General features: G+C 42.7%; 1 protein-coding gene across 1 annotated transcript in view; it reads right to left on the bottom strand.

Annotated features, from left to right (window-relative positions):
* Positions 1-281: 281 nt before the first annotated feature.
* Positions 282-27873, bottom strand: part of HEPHL1 (hephaestin like 1) — a 59281-nt gene continuing 31689 nt past the window's right edge. The window contains exons 7-20 of the mRNA XM_077808277.1: positions 26727-26866; positions 26413-26544; positions 23875-24086; positions 23010-23160; positions 21623-21835; positions 17944-18142; positions 15857-15996; positions 13576-13673; positions 9711-9722; positions 8480-8492; positions 6683-6789; positions 2816-3038; positions 1300-1439; positions 282-470 (exon numbers count right to left, since the gene is read on the bottom strand). Coding sequence (XP_077664403.1) covers positions 282-470; positions 1300-1439; positions 2816-3038; positions 6683-6789; positions 8480-8492; positions 9711-9722; positions 13576-13673; positions 15857-15996; positions 17944-18142; positions 21623-21835; positions 23010-23160; positions 23875-24086; positions 26413-26544; positions 26727-26866 — 1969 coding nt within the window. The remainder of the gene's footprint in view (positions 471-1299; positions 1440-2815; positions 3039-6682; positions 6790-8479; positions 8493-9710; positions 9723-13575; positions 13674-15856; positions 15997-17943; positions 18143-21622; positions 21836-23009; positions 23161-23874; positions 24087-26412; positions 26545-26726; positions 26867-27873) is intronic.

The raw sequence follows: 27873 nt of genomic DNA, 5'->3' as shown, positions 1-27873 counted from the left end.
ACCGGAGATATAACATCAGCACAATCCCAAGAGTGGTTCCCTTCAAGCACTACCCATTCGAGGAGCTCTTGTGGATCTCCAAGAGGTTTAAAATCTGTAGAAAGCAGCAGTGATAACACTGCCTGTTCACACTGCAGAGTAGGTCCGCTCCCTGGAACCAGACATTGATGGAGCATGGAAGCATACAGTAATTTACAGATCCCTACACTGGCAGTGCTGATCCAAGCCTTATGTTTCTTCCCATCTGCCGTTTATCTGAACAGCTGTAATACAGCGCACAGTCACGAAATGGCATTTTCAAATACTATACCTGATTTGCTGATGGTAAAAGTTGTCTCCATGCCAGCATGAATGTGGTCAGCTACGTGACAGTGCAGAAGCCATGTTCCAGGGTTATCTGCTATGAGTTCGATTGTTTGAAACGTCCCAGGGAAAAGGTCATACACATCTGCTCTGTGATCATTATCTGTCTGGGGCAGGACAAAACAGCATCATGAAGACTTCCGTTACTACACCTGAAACAATGCATTCATGTTCTGACTAAACTGTAAGCTTTTTGGAGCAAGGCTGTCCTTGTTATGTGTTTGTACAGTGCCTAGCCCAATGAGGATGGGGCCCCGGAGCAATACAGATTAATACAAATGATTTCACGTGCTACATTAGCAGTATCAATGATGCCCTAAAACACCACACAATGTTATTTGTTTTAAATCAAGCTCTTTAAATAGTTCTTTCAACACATAAATACAGAACACGAGGCTTCACTGAACCCTAGAATAAGCAGGTAAAATTCCCACTGACTTCAATTTGTGTAAACCATCCTCTATTGTCCTGTAGTACATACATACCTTAGCTATTGATATTCATTTATATTTTACCATACAAAGGCATACGAACCATGAGCTTTACAAAATTCTAACTAATTCTGCAGTATTCACATGCAAATCTCCCATTGACAACAGTACGGTATGTGTGTGTGTACAAAGGCTGTGGGATCAGGCTAGAAGCTAGAAGTTTTTGCAAAAGTTTTCCATCAAAATGTAGAATCATAGAATATCAGGGTTGGAAGGGACCTCATGAGGTCATCTAGTCCAACCCTCTACTCAAAGCAGAACCAATCCTCAAGTAAATCATCCCATCCAGGACTTTGTCAAGCTTGACCTTAAAAACCTCTAAGGAAGGAGATTCCACCACTTCCCTAGGTAACCCATTCCAGTGCTTCACCACCCTCCTAGTGAAAAAGTTTTTCCTAATATCCAACCTAAACCTCCCACACAGCAAAGTAAAGATTTTACCAACCTTGAAGATGAAGGTCTCTGCATGGAAATGGACTGTATGGATATCGATTTCATTTCCCATTCCTATCAAGTACCAGTTTGTGTTTGCACCTTCTTTCATTGTTAGCCCATGGAGATTGTCATAGACCCTTCCATTAATTGCTGAAAGAAGTACAAAGTGAGAGTGATTCACACTAGTGGACTAAATGTGTCAAATAAAGAGACAGAGTGCTGAGGGTGCTGAAGAGAAACACTTGTTCTTGCTTTCTCCTTGCAGAGACCAAGGACTGGGTTTTCCATTGCCATGAATCATTACTTACATATGTGTGAAGTGGGTGAAAATGGGAAGTAAAACATTACCAAATCAGACTTCTGCCCTCACTTAGGTCACTGGTAGTGTTTTACACTCACTTTTCACTCACTGGGCCTGATTCATAACTGCATTACTCCAGTTTTGTACCAATGTAAGTCTATTTAAATCCAATGGAGTTATTCCAACATAAAACAAAAAGAAAAGGAGTACTAGTGGCACCTTATAGACTAACCAATTTATCTGAGCATAAGCTTTCGTGAGCTACAGCTCACTTCATCGGATGCATAAAACAAATAACAAAGTGGTGAATCAGGGTCACTTTGCAACAGTGCAAATGGCTGCACAAGAAACAAGAAGGTGGAGAATCAGACCCAGGCCTTTAAATGTAAAGGATTCCTAAAGTTGTTGTTCACATCTCAAAGGTTACAGGCAAAGAGACAGTTTGCGTTTCAATTTCAACACAGCACCATAAGCAGTTTTTTGCAATGCAGAAGGCAAGTTTTAACCTGTCTTAATATAAAGTGCTTAGTGAGTGGGCTTTGTGCAGGGGACCTACGTGGGGGATGTGGGGATGGAATCCCATTCCAACTGGGAGTAATGTGCAGAAACACAAACTTGGCTTTTCTATGGCTGGTACTACAGCATCCAGTCTGTTCTCTCCCCCACCCAGAGGTTTGGCCAGTCAGTTCTTGCCACTTGGCCCCCAGTTCCCAAACGTCATGATCATGCTGTTGCAAAGTATGCCAACATGGAGCACAACTCTGCAATAACAGGAAGTTATGGAATGGCCTCTCCACATACACTGGTAGTTTGGCTGATTTTTCTGCCCTGTGCACTCTCACAAGGGTGGTGGAGGAGGATTTGGCCCTTAAATAAAAACTGCAAAACAAAGTTAACGAGTGACCCAAGACCAAGAATATATATCTGAATGCTCCAGCTATCAGGGTCTTGAGCCATTCAGCACTAACTCTTAAGAAAACTTCTTTCAAAGTCCTCCAAAGTCTGCTGGATGATTCCAGGTTTGTTGACGCCCAGAATGCACCCTCATTCCTTAGTAGCCATCCAGCCCAATAATGACCTGGTCTACTTCATTTGTGAAGACTGTACAGCAAGATTGTGTAATTGCAAGCCAATTTGACAGTTTTCTGAAAGGATTATATTAAAAAAAAAAGAATTCATTAGTCTCTTGGATAAACTGCTGCTACCACCAATGAAACCTACATACCATGCATGATGTTACCCTCCAGAAAGTCCTCGGTGTGATTAAAGTCATCAGGACACTTATGCAGATACTTTTCAATATTTTCATTCAAATACCAGGACTCATTTTCATCAAAGACCATGAACAGAAGAGCAAATTCACGATCAATCTCTCTCCTTAAACCCTTTTCATTTAGTATTCCTTTTCTGCAAATTACTAGCGGCCCAACCAAACCACTGTAAGTGTCCTGCAATTAGATTTTAAAAAAGACATTATACACAGTACATAATATTGCTATTAACTATAACATTGAGCTATGGTTAAATTAATAATTGTTGATAGTTCACATAACATAACTGAGAAATAAATACAGATATAATATATATCAGTTAGAGCAGAACCTTATATTTTCCCATGGGATAAAGAAATGACTGACAATGACTATGCTTCCTAGAGTTCAGGCATTATATTTCACAGTCAGGACTGTAACATAGTTTTCTACTATAAACTCAAACTTCCAATTTATCTCTGTTTTATAAAACCTTTTAAATAATAGACATAAAAATAATTATTCCAACTCCAGGAGTTGTAACTGCCACCATCTTGTAAGAAGTAAATGAAAAATCTAGTTTCCATTCCTCACACCCAAAATGGATAATAAAGTTTTCTACTACCCAGTTTTTTTACTATCCAATTTTGTTTCAATTCAATGTGCACATGGGAGAGCCAGGCAAGAATGCCTGGAGATATCTGCATGCGGAGCACACATCAGTTCAAAAGAATCAAAGCTCTCTCTACACTGCAATCAGAGGTGTGACTGCAGCACCCAAAGACATTCCTGAGCTAGTGAACAGTAGTGAAACTGTGGCAGCACACGCTGTACGAGCCCACCTGGGACATTGGGTACGTACTTGAGCCGCTAGCCTGTGCTGCTGTGGCTTCACTGCTATTGTTCTTTGAGCCAGTTAGCTGCCGTCACACTTCTGATTGTAGACACAGCCTAAGAGACAGAATTTCACAAGAGCATTGAGAGGTTCTGAGTCCTAAACCACTTCATCAAGGTGCCTAAATGGTGCCTAAGCTCTTCTGAAAATCCAACCCCTGCCATGCAACAGGGTCAAGGTGCTGAAAGGAGAATGAATCATAGAATCATAGAATCATAGAATATCAGGGTTGGAAGGGACCCCTGAAGGTCATCTAGTCCAACCCCCTGCTCGAAGCAGGACCAATTCCCAGTTAAATCATCCCAGCCAGGGCTTTGTCAAGCCTGACCTTAAAAACTTCCAAGGAAGGAGATTCCACCACCTCCCTAGGCAACGCATTCCAGTGTTTCACCACCCTCTTAGTGAAAAAGTTTTTCCTAATATCCAACCTAAACCTTCCCCACTGCAACTTGAGTGGGGATCGTCTGCACTGGGAATCCAAATTTCCATCTGATTACTAATCAGTAAACCACAAGCCCTTCTTCCTCTTGGCTTCATGTATTCTGTGCATAGGCGCTGACTCCATAGGTGCTCTGGGGCTGGAGCACCCAGGGGAAAAAATTAGTGGGTGCTCTGCACCCACCGGCAGCCAAGCTCTCCTCTTCCCTGCCCCACCTCCTCCTCTGCCTCCTTCCCTGAGCGCGCCGCGTCCCCACTCCTCCGCCTACCACCCAGCGCTTCCTGCCCGGCTGCCACCAAACAGCTGTTTGGCTGCTCCGGGAGCTGGCGGGGAGAGGAGCAGGAATGTGGTGCACTCAGGGAAGGAGGTGGGGAAGAGGCAGGGCCGGGGCAGGGATTTGGGGAAGGAGTTGGAATAGGGGCAAGGAGGGGACGGAGTTGGGGTGGGGACTTTGGGGAAGGCGTTGGAATGGGGGCGGGGCCTCATGGAAAAGGGTGGAGTCGGGGTGGGGCCAGGGGCAGAGGTGGGTCAAGCACCCACCAGCAGGAGCACAAGTCGGCGCGTATGATTCTGCGTGCTATTTATGCCTGTCTGTTGCTGCATTTAGTCGACTCAAAAGTCTAACATGGTAACAATGACTTTCTAAGGATTTTCATGAAGTAAAGCAAAGGTCACACCTCCACCCAAACTGCCCTAAAGTTTTCCTTGAAAAGGACCAAATTTAGTCCTGATGTAACTCCCCTGATTTCAATGGACTGTACATGGAGACGAATTTGGCCTTACTCATGCATCATCAGTAAGGCTGCGAGTCTGTTACAGAGGTCACGGAAGTCACGGATTCCATAACTTTCCGTGACCTTGGTGACTTTTGCAGCAGCAGCAGTTTGGGTGTGTGGGAGGGGGCTCAGGGCTAGGGGCAGGAGGGTGCGGGGGGGCATTTACCTTGGGGTGGAGGGCTCCCACTGGCATGGCCCCGCAGCTCCTAGGTGGCAGAAGGGCCAGGGCGGGGCTCTGCACCATGCGCTGCCCGTGCCCACAGGCCCTGTGCCCGCATTTCCCATTGGCTGCAGCTCCCGGCCAATGGGAGCTGTGGAAGCCGGCGCTTGCGCCCCTCCGCTGCCTAGGAACTCCAGGGACACGGAGCCAGGTAGGGAGCCCCTGCCAGCCCCCCCAACCCTCCCACCCAGCACCAGTGGGGTCCTTGGCCATGTTCCAACCTCCCCCCAGTACCCACAGTACCTCCAGACCCTCCCCTCCTGAGCACCCCCCGCCCAAGTTTTGATCTCAGGTATTTTTAATAAAAGTCATGGATAGGTCACAGGCCATGAATTTGTGTTTACTGCCTGTGACCTGTCCATGACTTTCACTAAAAATACCTGTGACTAAAACATAGCCTTACTCATCAGCTGTCATCTTCAAAAGCATGAATTACCCAGTCCTTTAAACCCTTCCTCATGCCAGTAGTCCTCACACAAGTATCAGGGTGGATGTAGTCCACTCCCAATAATAGATGAGGAGGTGTCAATTCCAGGAGAGGCAAAGCTGCTTTTGTAATGAGCCAGCCACTCCCAGTCCCTATTCAGGCTCAAATTAATGGTGTTAAATTTGCAAATCAATTTTAGTTCCGCTATTTTATCAAGCATTCTTAAAACTACAATCCCCACCTGGGGAAGTGAGTAAACAGATTGACAGAGCGAGATGGGTACCCAGAAATCACTACAGCACAGGCCCAACAAGGAAAATAACAGAACACCACTAGCCATCATGTAACAGCCAACACCACTAGCTAAAACCTCTCCAGCACATTATCAACGATCTACAACAGCAACATCATCAGAGGACCCAGCCACATCATCAGGGACTCATTCACCTGCACATCTACCAATGTGATATATGCCATCATGTGCCAGCAGTGCCCCTCTGCCATGTACATTGGCCAAACCAGACAGTCCCTACGTAAAAGAATAAATAGACACAAATCGGACATCAGGAATGGAAACATACAAAAGCCAGTAGGAGAACACTTCAATCTTCCTGGACATTCTATAACAAATTTAAAAGTAGCTATACTTGAACAAAAAAACTTCAGAAACAGACTTCAAAGAGAAACAGCAGAACTAAAATTCATTTGAAAATTTAATACCATTAATTTGGGCCTGATTAGGGACTGGGAGTGGCTATTCGAGTGATCGAATTTGCCCTCTCAACATTGGTTCTCCACTTGTGAGGTAACTCCCTTCTCTTCATGTGTCAGTATAATAATGCCTGCATCTGTAATTTTCACTCCATGCATCTGAAGAAGTGGTTTTTTACCCACGAAAGCTTATGCCCAAATAAATCTTTTAATCTTTAAGGTGCCACCAGACTCTTTATTGTTTTTGTGGATCCAGACTAACACGGCTACCCCTGATACCTCACACAAGTAGTGAGTAAAGGTTTGCAGGATCCAGCTCCAGTTTAGGAAGCCATACATAAAATAACAACCTTTAGTTACTACTTCCCAGTTACCTTGACAAAATTCACTGTTGAATAATAAACCCAACTGATGCAGTTTGGATCAGAAGAACCCGGACCTGACCTTTCTGGGACATTCCATCTGTATGTATTTATTTCCCCTGAAACAGTAGAGAGAAAACAGTTTTACTAGTTTTGTAGGTGACAAATCTGAGGAATTGTCACAGATTGAAGTGTCATTAGAGGAGGTTTTGGAATTAATTGAGAAATTTAACAGTAACAAGTCACCGGGATCAAATGACATTCACCCAAGAGTTCTGAAAGAACTCAAATGTGCAATTGCGGAACTATTAACTATGATTTGTAACCTGTCCTTTAAATCAGCTTCTGTACCCAATGACAGGAAGATAGCTAATGTAACGTCAATATTTAAAAAGGGCTCTAGAGGTGATCCCAGCAATTACAGATCGGTAAGTCTAACGTCAGTACCTGGCGAATTAGTTGAAAGAATAGTAAAGAATAAAATTGTCAGACACATAGAAGAACATAAATTGTGGGGCAAAAGTCAACATGGTTTCTGTAAAGGGAAATCACATCTTACTAATCTATTAGAGTTCTTTGAAGGGGTCAACAAACATGTGGACAAGGGGGATCCAGTGGACATGGTGTACTTAGATTTCCAGAAAGCCTTTGACAAGGTCCCTCACCAAGGCTCTTACATAAATTAAGTTGTCATGGGATAAGAGGGAAGATCCTTTCATGGACTGAGAACTGGTTAAAAGACAGGGAAGAAAGGGTAGGAATAAATGGTAAATTTTCAGAATGGAGAGGGGGAACTAGTGGTGTTTTCTATGGGTCAGTCCTGGGACCAATCCCATTCAACTTGTTCATAAATGATCTGGAGAAAGGGGTAAACAGTCAGTGGCGAAGTTTGCAGACGATACTAAACTGCTCAAGATAGTTAAGACCAAAGCAGACTGTGAAGAACTTCAAAAAGATTTCACAAAACTAAGTGACTGGGCAACAAAATGGTAAATGAAATTCAATGTGGATAAATGTAAAGTAATGCACATTGGAAAAAATAACCCCAACTATACATACAATATGATGGGGGCTAATTTAGCTACAACTAATCAGGAAAGAGATCTTGGAGTCATCGAGGCTAGTTCTCTGAAGACGTCCACGCAGCGTACAGCGGCAGTCAAAAAAGCGAACAGGATGTTCAGAATAATTTAAAAAGAGATAGAGAGTAAGACTGAGAATATCTTATTGCCCTTATATAAACCCATGGTACTCCCACTTCTTTAATACTGCATACAGATGTGGTCTCCTCATCTCAAAAAATATATACTGGCATTAGAAAAAGTTCAGAGAAGGGCAACTAAAATGATTAGGGATTTGGAATGGGTCCCGCATGGAGAGATTAAAGAGACTAGGACTTTTCATCTGGGAAAAGAGGAGACTAAGGGAGAATATGATAGTGGTATATAAAATCATGAGTGGTATGGAGAAAGTGAATAAGGAAGTTATTTACTTGTTCCCATAATATAAGAACTAGGGGCCACCAAATGAAATTAACGGGCAGCAGGTTTAAAACAAATAAAAGGAAGTTCTTCACACAGCACACAGTCAACCTGTGGAACTCCTTGCCCGAGGAGGTTGTGAAGGCTAGGACTATAACAGGGTTTAAAAGAGAACTGGATAATTCATGGAGGTTAAGTCCATTAATGGCTATTAGCCAGGATGGGTGAGGAATGGTGTCCCTCGCCTCTGTTTGTCAGAGGGTGGAGATGGATGGCAGGAGAGAGATCACTTGATCATTACCTGTTAGGTTAACTCCCTCTGGGGCACCTGGCATTGGCCACTGTTGGCAGACAGGATACTGGGCTGGATGGATCTTTGGTCTGACCCAGTATGGCCATTCTTATGTTCTTACCAACAACTGTTGCATGTTATGAGTTTTTAAAATAGAATTCAGATCTTACGGTCTCATAACCAGAAATGTAAAGAACCAAATGTGCACCATATGCATTGAGGAGAAGCTGTGTTATAATAGGCTGAGGCCCACAAAAATAAACTCTGATAACGATGCTGAAAACATTTCTGTTTTTTATTAGAGGTTAGAGACAAACTGGAAGATTCTTATAAAGATTATGTAGCATGAAATGATCAAGAACTGTATTAGTATAAGATTAGTGTCTCCAGTTGTGTGTTGATCCCTGATTTTACAAAACAAAATAATTTGACTGAAGAAACTGTTGTGACCACATTAAATTCTCTACATTTTAAAAAATAATACAGCAGATTAATTATTTTCCTTGTGTACTACTGCTTTTATTAATATTTTCTATTTGTGTTTTCACAGCGCCTAGGAGTTCCAGTCATGGACCAAGACCTGACTGTGCTAGATGCTGTACAAATACAGAATGAAAAGATGGTCCATGGCCCAGAGAGCTTACAATCCATGTATAAGACAAGAGACAACATATTAATACAGTAGAGAGATAGGGGAGTACCGGTCAGCATGTTAGGCTTTGGTCTCAGCACACTACAACGTCAAGATTATTAGTAGGCATCACAGCAAAGGACGGTTTTAAAATTTAAAATGGGCAAGATTTATTTATATCTGTGTTTAGGGTATGGGCAAATAGAAACCCCATTTACTACTATGTTTAGTTGTATATACTGTTTTATAATATAAATGTATACTAAAAAATGGTGACTCTCAAATATGGCTCCGACCTTTATGAATATCACACAAATGCTGCATTACCACTACTATTTTAAATTTATGGGACAAAACCTTGCTGTTCATTACCGTATTGATTTATTTATTTATGCAGGGCAGACATGCCAAACCTGCAGAAAAAAAAATGCAGAAATTGGGCTTGTTTTTGGCTTAACTGGCTTGCGAGTTGCTTGTTGGCTAGTTTTTGGCTTGTAGCTTGTTTGGTTTGTAGCTTGTTGCTTCTTGTTTTTTTTAATCAGCTCCTGGCAAGCAGGGGAAAAAGGGGCGCAAACAGGGGCAAAGGGCAAGCAGGGACAAGGTGGGGAGAGAGTCAGGGGTGCACAGCGGGCCCACCACAGTCCCAGACTGCACGCCGGGGGAGGGAGGGGGAAATCGAGTCACATAGTGTTGGAGTATTTAGGGATTGGCTTGTTTTGGCCTGGTTTTGAAACGGGATTCGCTTGATTTTTGAATTGTTGTGAAAGTCGGGGTGCTTATTGACTGCGTGAAAGTTGGCAACTTTAGTTGGGGATTGGTCCTGCTTTGAGCAGGGGCTTGGACTAGATGACCTCCTGAGGTCCCTTCCCACCCGGATACATTCTAGGATTCTATGAACTGTGAATTGCAGGGCCAGGGAGGCTTTTAAAGGCACAACCCTGGACTTAGGAGAGGACATGGAACTACAGGTGCTCTGGCAAGCATTCTGCCCCCCCGGGACATGGACAGGCAAAGTGCAGCCACTACTACAGTCTTTGTGGGGCACAGCATTAATCCTCTCCCTGGGTTGAGCCTGCTGGGTGGGCTGTTGAGGAGGAAGGGCATGGCCATAGCCCTGCCTCATCCACCTCTTTTTTTACCTTCCCGCCCCACTTGGGATGCTGTGGGACTTACGGAGTGAGGAGTTTCTGTGCTACACTGAGCTCAGGAACGATTGTGCCCGTCACCCATGCAGGCCATGCAAGACGCTCCCCTCCCTCCCCTGTCCTGCACACCTCTGCAAGGGCCAGGCACAGTCTAGTCCACATTTATTTCTCATGTGCAAGAATGTTGTTCAGCAACCCTTCAGTTCACATGGCCTGTGGGTAAGTCGCCTGTGCAGAACAGCAGGTAACATCCACAGTGAGACCAAATTAAAAGGCAACAAGTTTTAACGGATACTGTTTGGGACAATGCAGCCATATGCATGCCAGTACAATGCACGGGGTAGAAATGACGTGAGCCAGTCTTTACTGCTGCAAGCAGGGTCTGCGTGAGCGCTCTCCTGACATCTAACGATCAGCTAGGGAAAAAGACTTCAGGAACAGTCCGTGTTTGCACAGGTTCTATGCTGACTCTGCCTAGGTCCTCAGCATGATGGCGCAGCTTTGCCAAAATGATCACTTTTGTCTGGTGCTGGGTTACAAATCATTTTAGCAATGAGTACAGAGGTAGTAAAATATTGTTACCCTTACTGTATGGGTAAAGGGCAGCTGAACTGTGCTTAGCCTACCCTGATTGAGGGAGTCACCCTAAACTGAACCTCACATGCTAAGTAGAGGGTAGAAATGCCAAATCCCAGCCAGGAGAGAGGGGGTGGGGACAGTTGTTTGTATCTGGTGGTATGACTCTGCCCAAAGAGTTCTAGTGACCAATTAACCTTCCCCATCTCCAGTGAGTCTTCGCTAACCAAGGCCAGCCAACTGTGAGTGGGGTAGAGGAGAGTGATGTGTTAGACTTTCCCACCAGAGGGTGGGAAACTGAGGCAAAGGACACGTGCCCAACACACTGTGGGGTTGGGTTTTTGCTTAGAACTGCATGCTTTTGAATGTGGTTGTGATGTTTTCCCAAACTAATGCTTGGTTTCCTTTCCCTTTTATTAAAAGTTCTCTTTTGACATATACAGACTCAGTGCTTGGAAGAGGGAAAGTATTGCGTCTTAGAAGCACCCATGGGTGGTGTTAAGTTTTCCCAGATAACCGGATAGGGGCTTGAGCAGGTTCTGCTTTGTATTGTTAAGAGGAACTCCTAGATATTGAACCTGACCCTTGTTGCTGCCGAATCCATCTGGCAGAAGGGTTACACTGCAAAAGGGTTAAGAATCACAGGGAAATAGGTAATTAGGAATGACTGCAGACCCCTATGCTCCCCCACTGTCATGGGGAACCAAACCAATGGAAAGACAGAGACAAGGGGAAAAGTGGCTATAAAGAATATTGCCTCTCTGTGTAGTTCTCCTCCCCCCCGCCCCCCATCCTTTCACCAACAAGAGTCAAGGAAAGATGTGAAGGGAGGACCCTGCAACCATACACTTCAAGAGGCATGGTCCCCTGCTCCATAGATTAAAGTGATGGGCATTTTAGACTCTTTTTAGACATTTAGCTCTAGGCTAATTTTCTTTAATTTTCTTTGTTTTTGAAAAATCAGAGTGTGGTGATCTGAATTAGGGTGACCATATGTCCTGATTTTACAGGGACAGTCCCAATATTCAGGGCCTTTTCTGATGTAGGCACCTATTACCTCCTACCCCCTGTCCAGATTTTTCACACTTGCTATCTGGTCACCTTAATCTGAATGCAAAGTTCAGGCTGAGATTTTAATCATCTAACAGTCATGAAAATCAGGGTTACCTTTCCTACAACTTTACTGTAACCCGACCCCAGTGTGCCCATTACAGGCATTACAACAATGTCTATCATTATAACACTGCAATGCTGGACAACGTATATACGATCTAGCAACTAACAGAACAAAAAGGAATCATACAAAGGAGCTGCAATGTATTAAATAATAAACATGCAGCATTTGGAACCTCTGTATTATATGCATTTTTGTCAGCTGTGTGAAAGATAGAAATTCCATTCTGTGAAGGATTTTGAGATTTCAGAATTTGTTTTGATTTTGAACAACACACCAAAATTTCACAATTCTCCATGAAAGAAAATTCGGGGGGGGGGGGGGAAATCACATTGATCAAAACATGTAGTTTAGTTTCAACTTCAACGTTTATTATTATATTATAATATATAATACACCGTTTAAAAGACTGAAATAGCAAATGGTTTCAAAACAAAAAATTGAAACATTTCATTATGAAAATGTTGAAACATCCTGAAACTTTTCCCCCTCCAATTTTTTTTTCTGAAACAAAATTTTAGCAAAATCAACATGATTTCAGTTTTGATGGAACTGAATTTTCCGGTGGAAAACGGTTCTGCATAAGCTTTATTAGCCAACTCTGAAGGAAGGTTCCATTTGTAATGCTGATGCACAAAGAAGCAGAGTTAATGTTGTTGGAAACCTTAACTCTGAATTCCTTGATTTTTTTTTTTTAAGTTATTAAAATCTCAGCCTTTGGCCAAATGCAGCACAGGTATAAACTCTACTGACTCCAGTTAATTTGGGCCTGCTTCTGCCTATTCAGAGTTTGGCCTACTAAATTACATCACTGTTTCCATACATCACATAAAATGCCAGTTGTAACCCCTTCTTTCAGTTAAACATCACGTTTGGGCAGTATTACTGATCTTGATTTTGCAGCCTTTACCTAGGCAAAACTCCTTGTGGCTTTGGGCCTAATCCAAAACTCACTGAAGTCAATGGGAAGTCTTTCTGTTGGCTTTGCTATGGATTAGGCCCTTAGGCCCTGATCGGATTCCTGTTTAAGTAAATGGAAAGACTCCTATTGATTTCAGTGGGAGTTGGATCAGGCCCCTATTGATTTCAGTTTGAGTTTGCCTGAGCATGGGATCAAACGAAAACGGAAATATATTGTATACCGATTCCCATATGTTCAAGAGATCTCTTCTGCTCGAGCCTGATATCTATTGTTTTTATTGGGTAGAATTTTTAGTTCTGTGTGCCTAAAGTAAAGTTGCTAAATCTATGTTTAGGCACCTAATTTTAAAGTCTGAGCCATTGGTAGTATTAATTATTGTTTCTGAGTGTCCAGAAGTGTCTCAGAAACAAGTGAAGACAAAGTCCCTGCCCTAACAAGCTTACACAATCTAGAGCCTACTAATAATAAGAACCTAGCTAGACAGACACATAGACGGATAAATCTAGAATTTACTGTGGCCAAAAATATGTGTAGGTGTCAGAAAGTTTGAAAAAAGGAATGTCATTTGATTTTTAAAATGATTTCTTCATATAAGATTTAAGGAGCTCTTCTGTTGCTCAAGAATAAATGATCATACTTACCAGGCATAGTGATTAGCGTTCCAGGTCTTTCTCCACTACCCACTTCCTCTATGCCATGTGCAGTTATTGAATAGGGCCTGTTAGCTTTATTCTTAAATATAACCAGTATGGAGTCACCAACCTCTGCATGGATTAAGGGCCCTAAATGAAAACAACACACTATGGTGACTAATGTTGCTCTTTTAAAATAAAGAAAACTGGAGTTTGTCCAGAAGTCAGCTCAGAAATGGATATTTAATAATATTTTTTACAAGTTGTAGAATTTGCTAGCGTTTAACTTGGAAGCTTACTTTTGTGACATGTCTAGGGTGACCAGACAGCAAGTATGAAAAATCGGGACAGAGTGTGGGGGGTAATAGATGCCCATGTAAGAAAAAGCCCCAAATATTGGGACTGTCCCTATAAAATTGGGACATCTGGTCACCCTAGACTTGTCACTGCTGCTCATAATGAAAGTAAAGAGAAATCAGTGTAAATCCACATACAAAATGCTGTGAGACCAAAGCTGTAAAGAGGAGTGCTAACAAGTAGTTAAGGTTGAACAATAATTTCATAGGTGATGTCTATACTAGAGACCTTTCAGCAGCACAGGTGTACCGACGCAGCTGTAAGATCTCTCGTGTAGCCGCCCTATGCCAACAGGAGAGAGCTCTCCTGTCAACATAATTAAACCATACCCCTGAGCAACATAAGTTTTGCCAACATAAATGGTAGTGTAGACATGGCCTTAGGGAAACAATATTCTTCCTCAGAGCCCATCAGAAATGCTCAGATTCCATTAGCCTCCAGGGACAGAACACCAAAACAGGTCCCTAACCCCAGCAGATATGGGGTATCCCAAATATGGCCAGTCAAAAGTCAATTTTTTTTCCAGTGAAAAATGGTTGGGGGGTGGGGGGGGTTGGGGATTTTTTAAACAAATGAAAAATGTTAATGAAAAATTTTTCAGAAACTGAAAACTGATTATTTCTCATGGTTTAATAATTCAAACCTATTTTTGGTTTTCAGTTTTTCTTTGGGGAAAAAAGGAAAGTTTCCATGAACCTTTTAAAAAAAAAAAAGGAATTGTTTTCATTACTTTCAAAAATGTTCACAGAAAATCCATAGCATTTTATGACCAGCTCTAGCCCCACCCCTAAACCACAGGAGGTGATGATCATTCCATAGGACACAGGTAACATTTCCAATTCTCCAACCCCTAATCCCAATCCAAACACCTAACATCCAGTTCAACCTGCCTGCCCACAAGAACATCGCAAAAAAAACCCACTGTGCATATGAAGCTAAGGTGGATGCCGGAAATGTCTGTTTGTCCATCCTAGCTGGATGAACTTGTTACCAGGGTCAGGCGCTGGGATAGTTTTATTAAATTTAGCACCAAAAACACCCCACACATAATCTGCACGTGCCCAAATTGTGGCTGAGTCCAAATTCGGAGCACACCATACTCTTTTGTTGCAACCACACCCTGCTCCCCAGAGCTTTTCCCACTGACCTGTTCAGCATATCTTCAATCTTTAAAGGGATAGGTAAATCTTAAACCTGGCACTCTTATATGTGTTACATACTTCCAACAAACTGCTTCCTGTTTGACAATATCTGTCTTTACAATCACATGATTGTTCCCCTCTATTAGACATTGGTGAGGCCTCATCTGGAGTACTGTGTCCAGTTTTGGGCCCCACACACTATAAGAAGGATGTGGAAAAACTGGAAAGCGTCCAGCGGAGGGCAACAAAAATTATTAGGGGACTGGAACACATGATTTATGAAACTGGGATTATTTAGTCTGCAGAAGAGAAGAATGAGGGGGGGATTTGATAGCTGCTTTTAACTACCTGAAAAGGGGTTCCAAAGAGGATGGATCGAGACTGTTCTCAGTGGTAGCAGATGACAGAACAAGGAGTAATGGTCTCAAGTTGCAGAGGAGGTGGTTTAGGTTGGATATTAGGAAAAACTCTCTCACTAAGAGGGTGGTGAAGCACTGGAATGCGTTACCTACGGAGGTGGTGGAATCTCCTTCCTTTGAGGTTTTTACGGTCAGGCTTGACAAAGCCCTGGCTGGGATGATTTAGTTGGGGATTGGTCCTGCTTTGAGCAGGGGGTTGGACTAGATGACCTCCTGAGGTCCCTTCCAACCCTGATATTCTATGATTCTATCATTCAAATCTGTGCAAAAATGTGTGAAAAATCACTGAAAAATCTGGGACCGATCCAAGTGTTCATCGTTTCCTTCTACAACAAAACTGACACAACCTATTTGGTTTTGGAAAGAGATGCTCTCTTGCATTTGGTATACTTTGTGAGTTATAAGAGCTACTCGCCTAGGATTGCTAAGTGTTCCTCATGTGCTGATCTCACTTTGTGCTCTGTAAATTCTCCATTTGTGTACTCTCTGTAAACCACCTTCTTGTATTTTGAACCAATCCGATCTTCACCTGGGCTTACAAAAATTTTCCCGTAACTGCAAATTAAAAAAGACAAAAGTTAGAAGTGCAAAACTATTTAACTATCTAAAGTGCTAATGAAAGATTTGCTTTATTACTAACAATCTTTAGGGAGCATTGGCCTTTCATTACAATGTCACCTTGAAGGCGCACTCTGGGAGGGGAGTCTCTAGGTTGACTCACATGTGCCAAGGGTGGAGCGGACATTGTTTTAATCAAATTCCTTGTTAGGAGAAAGTGCCTCTTTCTGGGATTCTTCCACATGGTTACATGACATACTGCCAATGGTTCTCAATAAATCTATCTTTGTTGGCTCCTTTGTACTCCTCACTTTTTTTTTTTTTTGAACGGGTACATTTTGCCAGACTGGCACATATTTCTGAAGTGATTTGTCTTTTTGAAGTTGCCAGGTTCAAACTCCCTTATGTTCTTTGGAGGCTTGGAAGTAAATGGGCACTGCACATAGATGCCTCAGAAATTCCTTGCAGAGTCCAAGTTTCCCTAGAACAGCACAGTTCATGAGAACAGTTAAAAAAAATGGCTTGGCTGTGGCTATACTGGAAGCCCAAACTGTGTTTTAACTATGTGGGGGGCTACTGTGCTGCAACCAGGGGTTGATTTTCCATAGACCTGAGCTACTTCATCTTCAATAAGGTCTTGTTCCTAGCAGTGGCTGAGTGACTCAGACTTAATTGGGAGTTGAGAGTGCTCAGAATCTTGCAGGATCGAGCTCTAAGGTCCTGATCCAAAGCCACCTGATGTCAACAGGAGTCCTTCTATTAACTATAATGGTAACTGAATCAGGCCTTAAATGAGCCAGTAAAATCATCAGATTTGCCTGAATTCTCGTACTTTGTAGTTCTAGTCCTGTGGCAGACTAACTTTATATTCTTGGACAGATAAGAACTGGGTAAAGCAAAATACTTATTGCTGGCAAAACTAGCTTAAAAATAATTTTTTTTAAAGTTTGTGGAAAAGGTAAATACTTTTCTTATCCCTAAATATAAGAAAAAATGGAGAGACAAGGTGGGTGGACCAGTAACAGATATTATCTCCCCACTGTATTCCACTGAATGCATCCGATGAAGTGAGCTGTAGCTCACAAAAGCTTATGCTCAAGTAAATTTGTTAGTCTCTAAGGTGCCACAAGTACTCCTTTTCAATAACTAGAGTTCAGGCTGGTGCTGCCCCTATAATGGGGTGAAACAATACCCTGGATCCACCCCTTTGCTACCTCAGCCCCACATTTTGGGAAAGTTCAGATAAGGATCTGAACGCTGTGTCCCAACCCCAAGTTATAACGCACTACAGTATTAAACTCAAAGTGATGATATCCTATTTAGCCACCAGATGCCACTGTTACACCCTTTGGTCTGTGTTTATCTATCTGTAGCCCAACAGAAAGGGCTCAGGAAGCAGGGGAAAGGCACTGGAAAGAGAAATCCAAGGCCAAAACATTGCCAGAGAATCCAAAACCTCAGCAGCACCAGCTCACAGGGCAATGTCAGCCAGAGAACCGAGCTGTAATTTAAAATCTAAAAATATAGAACAACATTTTCAAAAGTGCCTAGCTGAATTAGGAGACCGAGTTCCATTTTCAAAAGTAACGTAGGTGCCTGACTCCTGTGGGAGCTAGGCACCTCATACCTTTGAGGAGAGAAGCTAGACACTTAATTCCCTTTGATGATCTGGGTCTTAGGAGCCTCCATGCCACTGACTTTCAATGAGACCTAGGTTCTTAAGTCACTTAAGCACTTTTGAAATTTTTACCCAGAAACCACATTATTCAGTAAGAAATAAACATATTATAATTTCTTTGCAGAAAATACCTGCTTTAGCAAACATCTAACACATTCCAAAAGTATTAGCTAGCTTTTCTGAAACCCAACACACATTTAGGTTTTGCCATAAGAGCATGTATGAATACCCATGAATACAGTTTGTTGTTAATTGGACTTCAGTACCTTGCATCTTTGCCACTCAGAGCCCAGGTCTTATTAGGTGCATAATCCCATTCCAGTTCTTCCGCAGCAACGTAATATGTTCTCATGGTTCCATAGGGCTGCCCCGGGCGAGCTGTACTGCTACACCTATTCACTTCATATGTCTGTTTCATTCCAGCCACAAAGTGATCAAATGTTCTGCAAACCACTTTAAAAATGCCTGCAAGGAAAAGCACTGGGGATTTATATAAAGGATAAAATGACAGGATTAAAGATAAAACCCCATTCCTCATACTTTAGTAACCTGTCCCCAAAGCAAACTAGATCTGCTTTCGCATTGAGAGCCATGTAGCCAGACACTTGTTCTCACACAGAGCCCCACTGAGATAAGTAGAGATCCTCACAGGTGCAGCTGTACGCCCATGTGGTTTTCAGGACGGTCAGTGAAATGGACATACACCACTTTTCTCCTTTTGCCATTTACAAACTGTGGTCTTGATCCTGCAATGTAAGTCTTTTCAGGATCAATGGGAGCATTCATTCACTGGTATTTAATGACCAAAACGTGACCACTGACATAAATGTATCCATGAGAAAGCAAGTAACTTTGCTACCTCATGAGAGCTGACATAATCTTCTCTAGAAATCCCTAAACATCATCCTTGATATTTTTCTCATTTAAACCTGGATAAGCTCTCTTAGCTGACGGAGTACTGATTTACGGTCAACTGTCAATAAGATGGCTGGCCTTTTGAAATGAGCTGGCCAGCAAACCCTCACTACCCTTAAGTACCATCCAGGTAGCTGTGTTATCTATCTAAGTTTATCACACTTCCAACTGCAGAGTTTCTGGAGTAACATTTTTCTAATACTACAGTGCCATTTCTTTTCCTGCAGATGTTCTTTCAAAGAATATAACGGGGATAGTAGGGCATCCTACCCACTTTGTTAGGTGGGATCGGGCAGCAAATCCAACTGCAGGCTGCTGAACACCACTTTGCTGAGAGATAATGGACTCTTGCTTAGAAGTTTCGGCTCCATTTTAGTTGGCATTCAGCTTCTGCTGACGTTGGCTTGTGTTTTAGGCACCTATCCAGTGCCAGAGCTTTAATGTTATTACCTGATCAACTGTGCAGCTGTGAAATCATTGATCAAATAGTAAAGTTAGGAACAAGAACATAGCACCCTTTTATCGAAGAGTCTCAAAGTGCTTTGCAAACATCAATACTTGTATTAACAGACAGATTGCACTGTGAAGGCCCAGCCCAGAAGAGTAGCTAGGGCAGAGCAGTCTTGCCCCAGGGAACGTTCTGGAAGGCACTGTGCCACAATGACTCCCAGAGCTCCTGAGAGCACAGCTGTTGTGCCATTCCTCAGGGCTTGTCTACACTACAGGTTAGGTCACTGTAACTTACGTTGCTCAGCAGTGTGAATAAGCCACCCCGAGCGACATCAGTGACACTGACCTTAGCGCTGGTGTGGACAGCGCTAAGTCAGCAGGAGAGTTTCTCCCACAGACATAGCTACTGCCTCTCACCGAGGTGGTTTTATTATGCTGACGGAAGAGCTCTCTCCTGTCAGCAGGGAGTGTCTTCAATGCAGCTGCGCTGTTGTAGTGCTTCTAGTATAGACTAGCCCTTAGAGCGTAAACTCTTCAGGGAAGGGACGACTCTTACTAGGTGTTTGTACAGCGCCTGGCATAATGGGCCCTGATCTGACTGGGAATTACTGCAATACATAGGGGCCAGTTGTGCCACCCACGTATTCACCAGCATGAATCAGGAATGAATGCTTGAGTCTATACTAAATAGGAGGGTGCAGCATTTGATCGTCCCCACTGGCAAGTGCAAAGAGAATTAGGTGAAGCCATGACTCCTCTTTCTCCTTCCTAGAGAGGTTCCCACCCACAGGGGCCTAGCTCTGAGCAGCTTTTGCTCTCAGGGCTTACAAGGACAGTGGTGGCTTCCCATAAAATGTGTGAAAGATGGGCAAGGCTTCTTGTATCCTCCTTCCTGTGCACCCAAGCAGAAGCTGACCACAATCTGGCTCTGAATAATTACATCTTGCAATACCCATGTGAGGTAGGTAAATGTTTTCAGATTCATTTGTTGCTGGGCAAGCTGAGGCACAGAGAAGTTAAGTGATGTATTCAAGACCAACTCAGTGGCTCAGTGGTTGAGCCAGAAGTAGAAGTAGAGTACTAATTCTCAGTACCTTACTCTACATACTAGATTCCAATCCCACCCTACTGCTTATAAAGCAAAAGTTATGGAAAATTAAAACATCCTTTAATTAAGATGAATCACAGATGTTAAAGACTGAAAAAAATCCATTAAGCCATTCACTCCAGCTTCTTGTTAGTGCAGGATCAAGAGAAAGGCAGATTGTTTGTTCAGATGCCCAAATTCTGGCCTGATTTATATTCTGTAATTCCATTGTAGATGATAGCATTGCATAGGATGCATGCTGGAACAGAATTTTCTTTCTACTCCATACTTATACTCATCACACAATGGACCAAATCCAGTTTGCTAATAAACATACATAACTCCCATTGATGTCACATCGCCTATGTCTACACTATAGCTACACACAGCTGTAATGGCTGAGCAGTTAAGGCATTGGAACTGAAATCCAGTGGGGTTTCCCTACTCAGCTTGGAATCCTGCTCACAGCAAGAGCTGTGTTTTAGTTAAGCACTTGAATAAACTACGTAGGGAGGTTTCGAATCTCCATCATTGGAGGTTTTTAAAAACAGGTTAGACAATCACCTGTCAGGGATGGTTTAGATAATACTTAGTCCTGCCTTAATGCAGGGGACTGGACTAGAAGACCTCTTGAGGTCCCTTCCAGCCCTATGATTCTATGAGCTAGGGGTGTGATTTCGGTGCTCATATACACATACTCATGAGAGCTCATCTAAATAGCAGTGTAGCCATGGTAGAGGCAGAACAGGCACAGCTGAGCCACGGAGAGTACAGACCCTCCTGAAACCGGCGGGTATGAGAGCTGGCACAATTGTGTGTACATGAGCTGGGGAATTACACCCCTAGCTCATAGTGCAGGTGTTTATTAAATGCTCTGGCCAAATTCTTCTCTCAGCTACATTGTTGCAAAACTAACAACTCCACTGGAGTTACACCAGTGTAAAGGAAAACAACACTGGACCCTAATGTTTGCAAAGCCTCTCTCAGGGCAGGATTTGTCCCGTATTAATTTTGAAATCACATCACTGGATGATTAATGGAGAAATGGGAACATCTTTTATGCACACTCTCTAGGTGAAATGGAGCCCAGTACAGAGGCTCAAGGCTATGCCTCACTTCAGTCCCACTCAAGACGTCACTACAGATCTTAAGTCGTGCTGGCCTTGTTCATGGGGGTGAATTTTACCTTTAATCAAAATGCTGTATTTAGAGTTATGGAACATTTTATGATGATCCTCTCTGCCTGCCTGTCAGTCTGTCCCACGCCCATCGATGTGGGGGTGCTGTCTTTTGTTCCTTGGTGTACATACTTACCTGATTTCTAGCATCTTAGCAATAAAGAACTTTGGCCTGAAGTAAGGCTCCTAGATTCACATGCACTTTATGACCCCTTCACATTGCCAGAGAAGTGTAAATGGACCTTAACATAAGTGATAATCAAGCAGTTTGATTCCTCTAAACAGAGCAATATTGAGATAAATTCAAAAACATACCCACGTGGTCTGGCTGCATGAGCGCTGTCCCCGACGAGTGGGGAAACAAGGCCAGAGTATCCCTTGTCGTCCCGCTCAAATGGATGGTGTTTCCTTGGAAATGAACTCCATGCATGTCTGTGAAGGTACCTAAGCCAATCATATGCCAAGAAACGTTGTCATCCTTGCACATCACCAATCCTGGCAGATTACCAAACAAGTAGCCATTTACAGCTGAAGGAGAAGACAGTCCAGTTAGTAAGATATGTCATAATTCTGCAGATACTCTGCTAGCATGTCTAACCAGGGAACTCTGACTGAGTAGGTCACATTAATTAATTAAGTGAAGCACTGCACAGGTGGTATCTATCAACAACAAGTACAGAAGATTAATTGCCTTAATGCTGTTCCTATAAACCCCTGTCTGGGTATCTGACCTACTGTTAGATTTCAGTCTTAGTCTGTGAAATGGGATCTCTTAATTCTTTACACTGCAATGGCAGCTTTCATCCAAGCATTTCAAAGTGCTTTCCTAACATTAATTAAACCTCACAGCAACCCTATAAATTAGAAGCGCCAATGCACTCATGGTTAAGGCAAAGGAGTGGGCATAAGGAGACCTAGATTATAGTCTCAGCTGTGACTCAGCCTTCTCGTGTTACATAGACCAAGTCACTTAACCATACTTGGCCTCAATTTCCATTTTTATATAATTAAGATAGTAATCCCTCTTTATTTCCCAGAGGTGTTGTGGAGCTAACTTCAGTAAGGTTTGTAAAGCACTCTGCAATACTTGGTACTTTTTGTCCATGTCAGCATAAGGAACTATTAAGAGATACTGCCTCATACTGTAAGAATTAAATATAATCATCTGAACAAACCCAATTCTGAGTTTATAGGAAATGAATTAAGACAGGCATAATTAATCTAAAGTATGTGATACTGAAAGACACCACATGCATAGTATTTCACAATATTTCCTTTATAATTAAACTGATGTAACATGAGCAGTTGACTGCATAGGTGTAATAGATTATTTTCATTTTACAGACACGGAAACTGAGGCACAGAGAGGTTAAGTGAGTTGATCCAGGTCACACAGCTAGTCAGGCACTATCCTGATGGGACCAAGACATTCTAAGAGCCAGATTCTGATCCCCATACACATGCGGAGATGCAGAATGAGATGTAGTCTTATTTACTGCAATGGGACCAAAGTACTATTCAGTGAGAGTTAGGGAATCAGAATCCGGCCCTAAATCAGAATAGCCAATCCCAGACCACATTCCCTCACAAAGAAAAGCATTGTAACAGCAGCGACAAATGATGACAAAAATTGGTAAGTCTTACACATTCACTATTCATCTGCTTAAATATCTCTGGAAAGTCTTATTTACAGATTCCATACCGTGCATTTTGTTGGATTCCTGGAAATCCTCATCTTCATTGTTTACCTTTGAGGGGTCCCCAGTAAACACCTTAATATTTTTGTCAAGATACCAGCTGAGATTCTCATCAAAGACTGTGAAGAGCAGATAAAATTCCTTGTCTATTCCTTTCTACAGTCAGGGAGGAAGCAAATGCGTTAAAACGAAAGGTGCCTGCAGAATTACACATGTAAAGACTTTTTTTCTCATGAACTTCATGACAGCAAAATAAATACTCTGCTTCAGTCGTTCTCTACCTTCTCCATACCGGCACCCCATGCCATACCAGGACCTTTTCCACTCAGCCATAAAGAAAGGCAGGTTGTTTATGACTCCATGAGACTTGTTCATGACCCCCAGATTGAGGGCTCATGTTCTACTTTAGTCTGTATAGCTTCTTATACTGCACTCACCACCACGCTATCTGAATTACATATTAATCGGTACACAGAGACTGACACACCAAAGCCCCTGATCTGAACACCCAGGAACTATGACGATGTTCAGATGCGGATCTGGATCCAAACTTTGTATATGGGGAAATTCAGAGTCTGATCAGAACTTCATAGCTTAGGTCCAGCTCTAGTCTGTATGAAAAATGTAATGCCTCAGGGAAAATGGAAAAAACAAAGACACGACTATAACACACTTAGCTTAGCGGGCAATGCCAATTTCTTCCTGACTTCCACTGATGAGCTTCCACTCTTAATAATGAAATTTGTTTACCCTTTCAAATATTTTATTAATTGGGCTGAGCCCATGTTGTGCAATTCAGACCTGGATGTGAACTTCTCCAGATCACCAAATCATGCCATTCAGGATAGGTAAACACGTCACATTTAGTACCTGTGTTCCATCACGATTCAAAGTGTTCTTTCTACAAACTATCAAAGGTCCCACAAGGCCAGAGTTGGTGTCCATGACTGGATCAGATGCTGAGTAGTACAGGTAAGTCAGGCACGGTGGATCGCTGGTGGTTGGGCCTACGTTTTCAGGCACTCTCCATTTGTATGTGAAGGTCTCACAGGGTTTAACATGGGCTCCCAACTTCCAATGTCCTTAAAATACAAAGCCAATAAAAGCACCTCCCCAAAAATTACACTTTTCTTCCATTTCCCAGAAAATAAGCAATAGTTGGAGATCAGTCACAGTCATTAGTTTCTGAGAACACGTTCTCCGTTGTAAGCAAAAAAGCAGCACAAACACTGTCCAAATATTCACTGCTTTTTTCCCCAAGGGGATTGGCATGCCCAACTCCCATTGACTGCAGTTGGAGCCGTGGGTACTTAACAATTCAGACTCTGTTATCTGTTTCTTTCTGGCTCTGCAACAGCACACCAGAAACTTTGTTATGGTCTCAGGAGTGTTGCTTGCTGTTTATATGTTATGACTTATTAGGAAGGGGGTACTGTCATGCAAAGGTTTGGTATATTGCTCCTCACAGGAAACTCAGGGACAATGTTAAACTAGTAACACACCAGCCATGGAGAATGTCAGTATCACTGTGTGAAGACTTACAAAAGGGACTTTCTAGGACGGTTAGAAAAAGGAGTCGATTCTGCACCCTTCAAACACAATGGTAAAACATCCACTGGCAGCAATGTGAGCAAGAGCAGGCCCAAAATGTGCTTTAAGATTGAAGAAATCATTGATTGGGCTGGTTGTCTCACTGCAGTTAAATGTGTCTGCCACTGGCATTTTATTCTCTCTGAGGCAGTTTATTTCAACTGAGCTCCTGAAATATTTCACAGGACCACAGAGGATACATTTGAAAGCTTAGATGGACTATGAACAAGTATATTGACATTATTACTTGGGGCTACAATATGTGCTACAAACCACATGATAAAGAATGAAGAAGCAGAGAGTTATACTGAAGAATGAAAAATGACAGCTCTTAGTAAACAAAAGAGCATTGCTTTGGAGATAAATAACCCTCTGCCACAGGATAGGAGTGAGCTGCAGGATGGAAGAATATGTCTAGACCTCATAAGAAAAAAAGCTATATAATGCACCCAAGGTACAGTTAGTGTTTGGCCAATCCATGCCAAGCATGGCCACAGGAATGAGTGCATCGCTTAGAGCCCTATTACTAGAGAACTCCCACTGAGGTCAGAACATGAATGTGAGCAGACAGAGCAGAAGCACACTTCAATCAGGGAATGACTGCTGATGTTGGTGGCAGCAGGGTCTTTACCGACGACATCAAGGCTGGCCTCAGGGTGGTCTTGTTTCAGGAAAAGAACATGGCTGCCTGCCTGCCTGGATGCCCACATTACACGCTGGGAGATCAGGGATTGAACGTGTAACAGAGGGTGCTGCTGCGGTTTGTATTGATTTCATTAGTTTGTTTACATTTTCCCTTTACTAGCCCTGCACAACTCTCTGCTGGGAATCTGTCCTGTGCCTTAGTTCCAAGTGCTGCCAGGGCAGTCGAAACAAAGCAGGTCGGCCAACAAGCGACTTCCCCTTCTGCTGAATGCTTTAAATGAGACAAAGTGCTACAGAGCCTATGCAGAAATATTCTCAGATTAGGGAACTAGAACGTTTAGGCCTAATTTATACGGTGGGAGATTTCATATCAACATTTATGTATTTACAAGGCTTAACTGCTTTGCTGCTTTCCAGTTACATTGGGCAAAAGGTACCTGCAGTGCTGCTCAGTGTTCCAGGTGTATCACATCAGAACATCAAAACAATGCTACCAATACAGCTGGGGGTGGGCTGGGGGAGAAGAGGCGGAGAGGACGTAGCTCAGATCAGATCCTAAATTATTAGCCGCAATATCCTAAACAGCAGCAATAGTTAAAGATCCAAGACGAACAAAGAGATATGTACCAGATTCTAATATCAGTTACTCTGGTGCCAATGCAGTGTACCTCCATTGACTTATTCTAGATTTCCACTCGTATAACGGAGATCAAAATCTGGCCCATGATTTTCATATGACATTACAGAAAATATCTATTGGTCTCCAATGCATTGCCTGGTGCAAATCCAAGTGGAGGATCCAACACAGAGTAACTGAAAGTATTTCTATGGCCTGTGTTATACAGAAGGTCAGAATAGATCAGTGGTGGGGGGCGCCGCTTCCCGCAGCTCCCATTGTCCGGGAATGGCGAACCGCAGACACTGGGAGCTGTGGGTGGTGGTGCAAATGTAAACAAACGGTCTGGTGGCCCACCAGCGGATTACGCTGACAGGCTGCATGGAGGCCACAGGTTGCCCACCACTGGACTAAATGATCTAAGGATACCTTCTGGCCTTAAAATCTATGACTATCTGAAGCAGATAAAGCTATAATGCTACAGATAAGGAGAGTTAGCTTCACGTAAACCAGATGGCAGCAATCCTACCTTCATTACTTACACAGCTGAAACTTACCATCTAAATAGGACGTTCCTTCTGATTGCTTGCTATAGCTCACACCATGTGGCATAATGCTATAGTTCTTCTCAGCTCTGTTGGCAAAGGTAACTAACAAAGTATCTCCCACTTCAGCCTTGATAACTGGGCCTTAAAAACAGAGCAGGAAAGGAGTCACTTAGAAAAACTGCCAAGCCGAAAAATACTGCCCCCTCTACAGAATGGGGGCTGATTTTTCGAATAGCTATGTGCACAAAATTCCCACTGAAGTGGATTGGAACTGCATGCTCACAAATGAGGCAAGTGATAGGACCTGAAAATATTTACTGTACCAAGTATTCCAAGGTGCATTGTAGCCTCAGTTCGGTTCTTCTTTCTGGTAAACTTGTCATCAGTGTATTCCACATACTGAACTTTCCAGTACTGTCCTCCTATTCTATCTGTCCCTTGTGTAAAGAATGGTGCAGACTCACTGTGAAATAAACAAATCAGACTGATTACATAGTAACATATACATTTATAACACTTCACTTTGGGCAAAAGTCCTTCTCCCAAATGAGACAGAACACAAGACTAGATGGACAATGGATCTATCCAGTATGGCCATTCTTATTATCTACGGATTAAAAAACACTATATAAAAGCTAGGTATATTATTGTTGTTGTTGTCATGTTGTTATGGAATTATGTCCCAGAATTCACGTGCCATCATATGCTGAGCCGGTATCATGAGTGGAATTCCCATGGTTAGAAATGGGTGCTCTGTGTGAAGATTAACCAACAAAAAATGTTCATTATAGAGAACAGAAATGAACTGCAGATCCATAACCACCCCTAGAGATTGGTCTAATAGTTTGTCTGAAACTTCTTGCCTTGGCAGGTTATACATTCCAGAATTAAGTGACAGTCATCTGATTTCAAATTCTGGACAGGTGGAGTGTGGCTGTTAGAAATGACAGGAGGGGAGTGTGAAGAACAGGATCATAGAACCACAGGGTTAGATAGGACAGTAAGGGTCATGTAGTCTAACCCCCTACCAAAATGCAGGATTTGCTGGGTCTAAACCATCCAAGACAGATGGCTATCCAGCCTCCTTTTGAAACCTCCACTGAAGGAGATTCCACAACTAGGGTGACCAGATGTCCTGATTTTATAGGGACAGTCCTGATTTTTGGGTCTTTCTTATACAGGGTCCTATTACCCCCCACCCCCATCCCGATTTTTCACATTTGCTGTCTGGTCACCCTATCCACAACCTCTCTAGGCAGTCTGTTCCATTGTCCTGCTGCTCTTACAGTTAGGAAGATTTTCCTGAGATTTAACCTAAATCTGCTGTGTTGTAGTTTGAACCCATTGCCTCTTGTCCTGCCGTCTGTGGCAAGAGAGAACAACTTTTCTCTATCTTCTTTAAAGGTAGCCTTTCAAGTATTCGAAGCCTGCTATCATGTCCCACTTAATCTCTTCTTTTCCAAACTAAAC

This window comes from Eretmochelys imbricata, chromosome 1 (assembly GCF_965152235.1).
Source record: "Eretmochelys imbricata isolate rEreImb1 chromosome 1, rEreImb1.hap1, whole genome shotgun sequence".
In the NCBI taxonomy this organism is placed as follows: Eukaryota; Metazoa; Chordata; order Testudines; family Cheloniidae; genus Eretmochelys; species Eretmochelys imbricata.
This window is presented reverse-complemented; position numbering and strand designations above follow the sequence as displayed.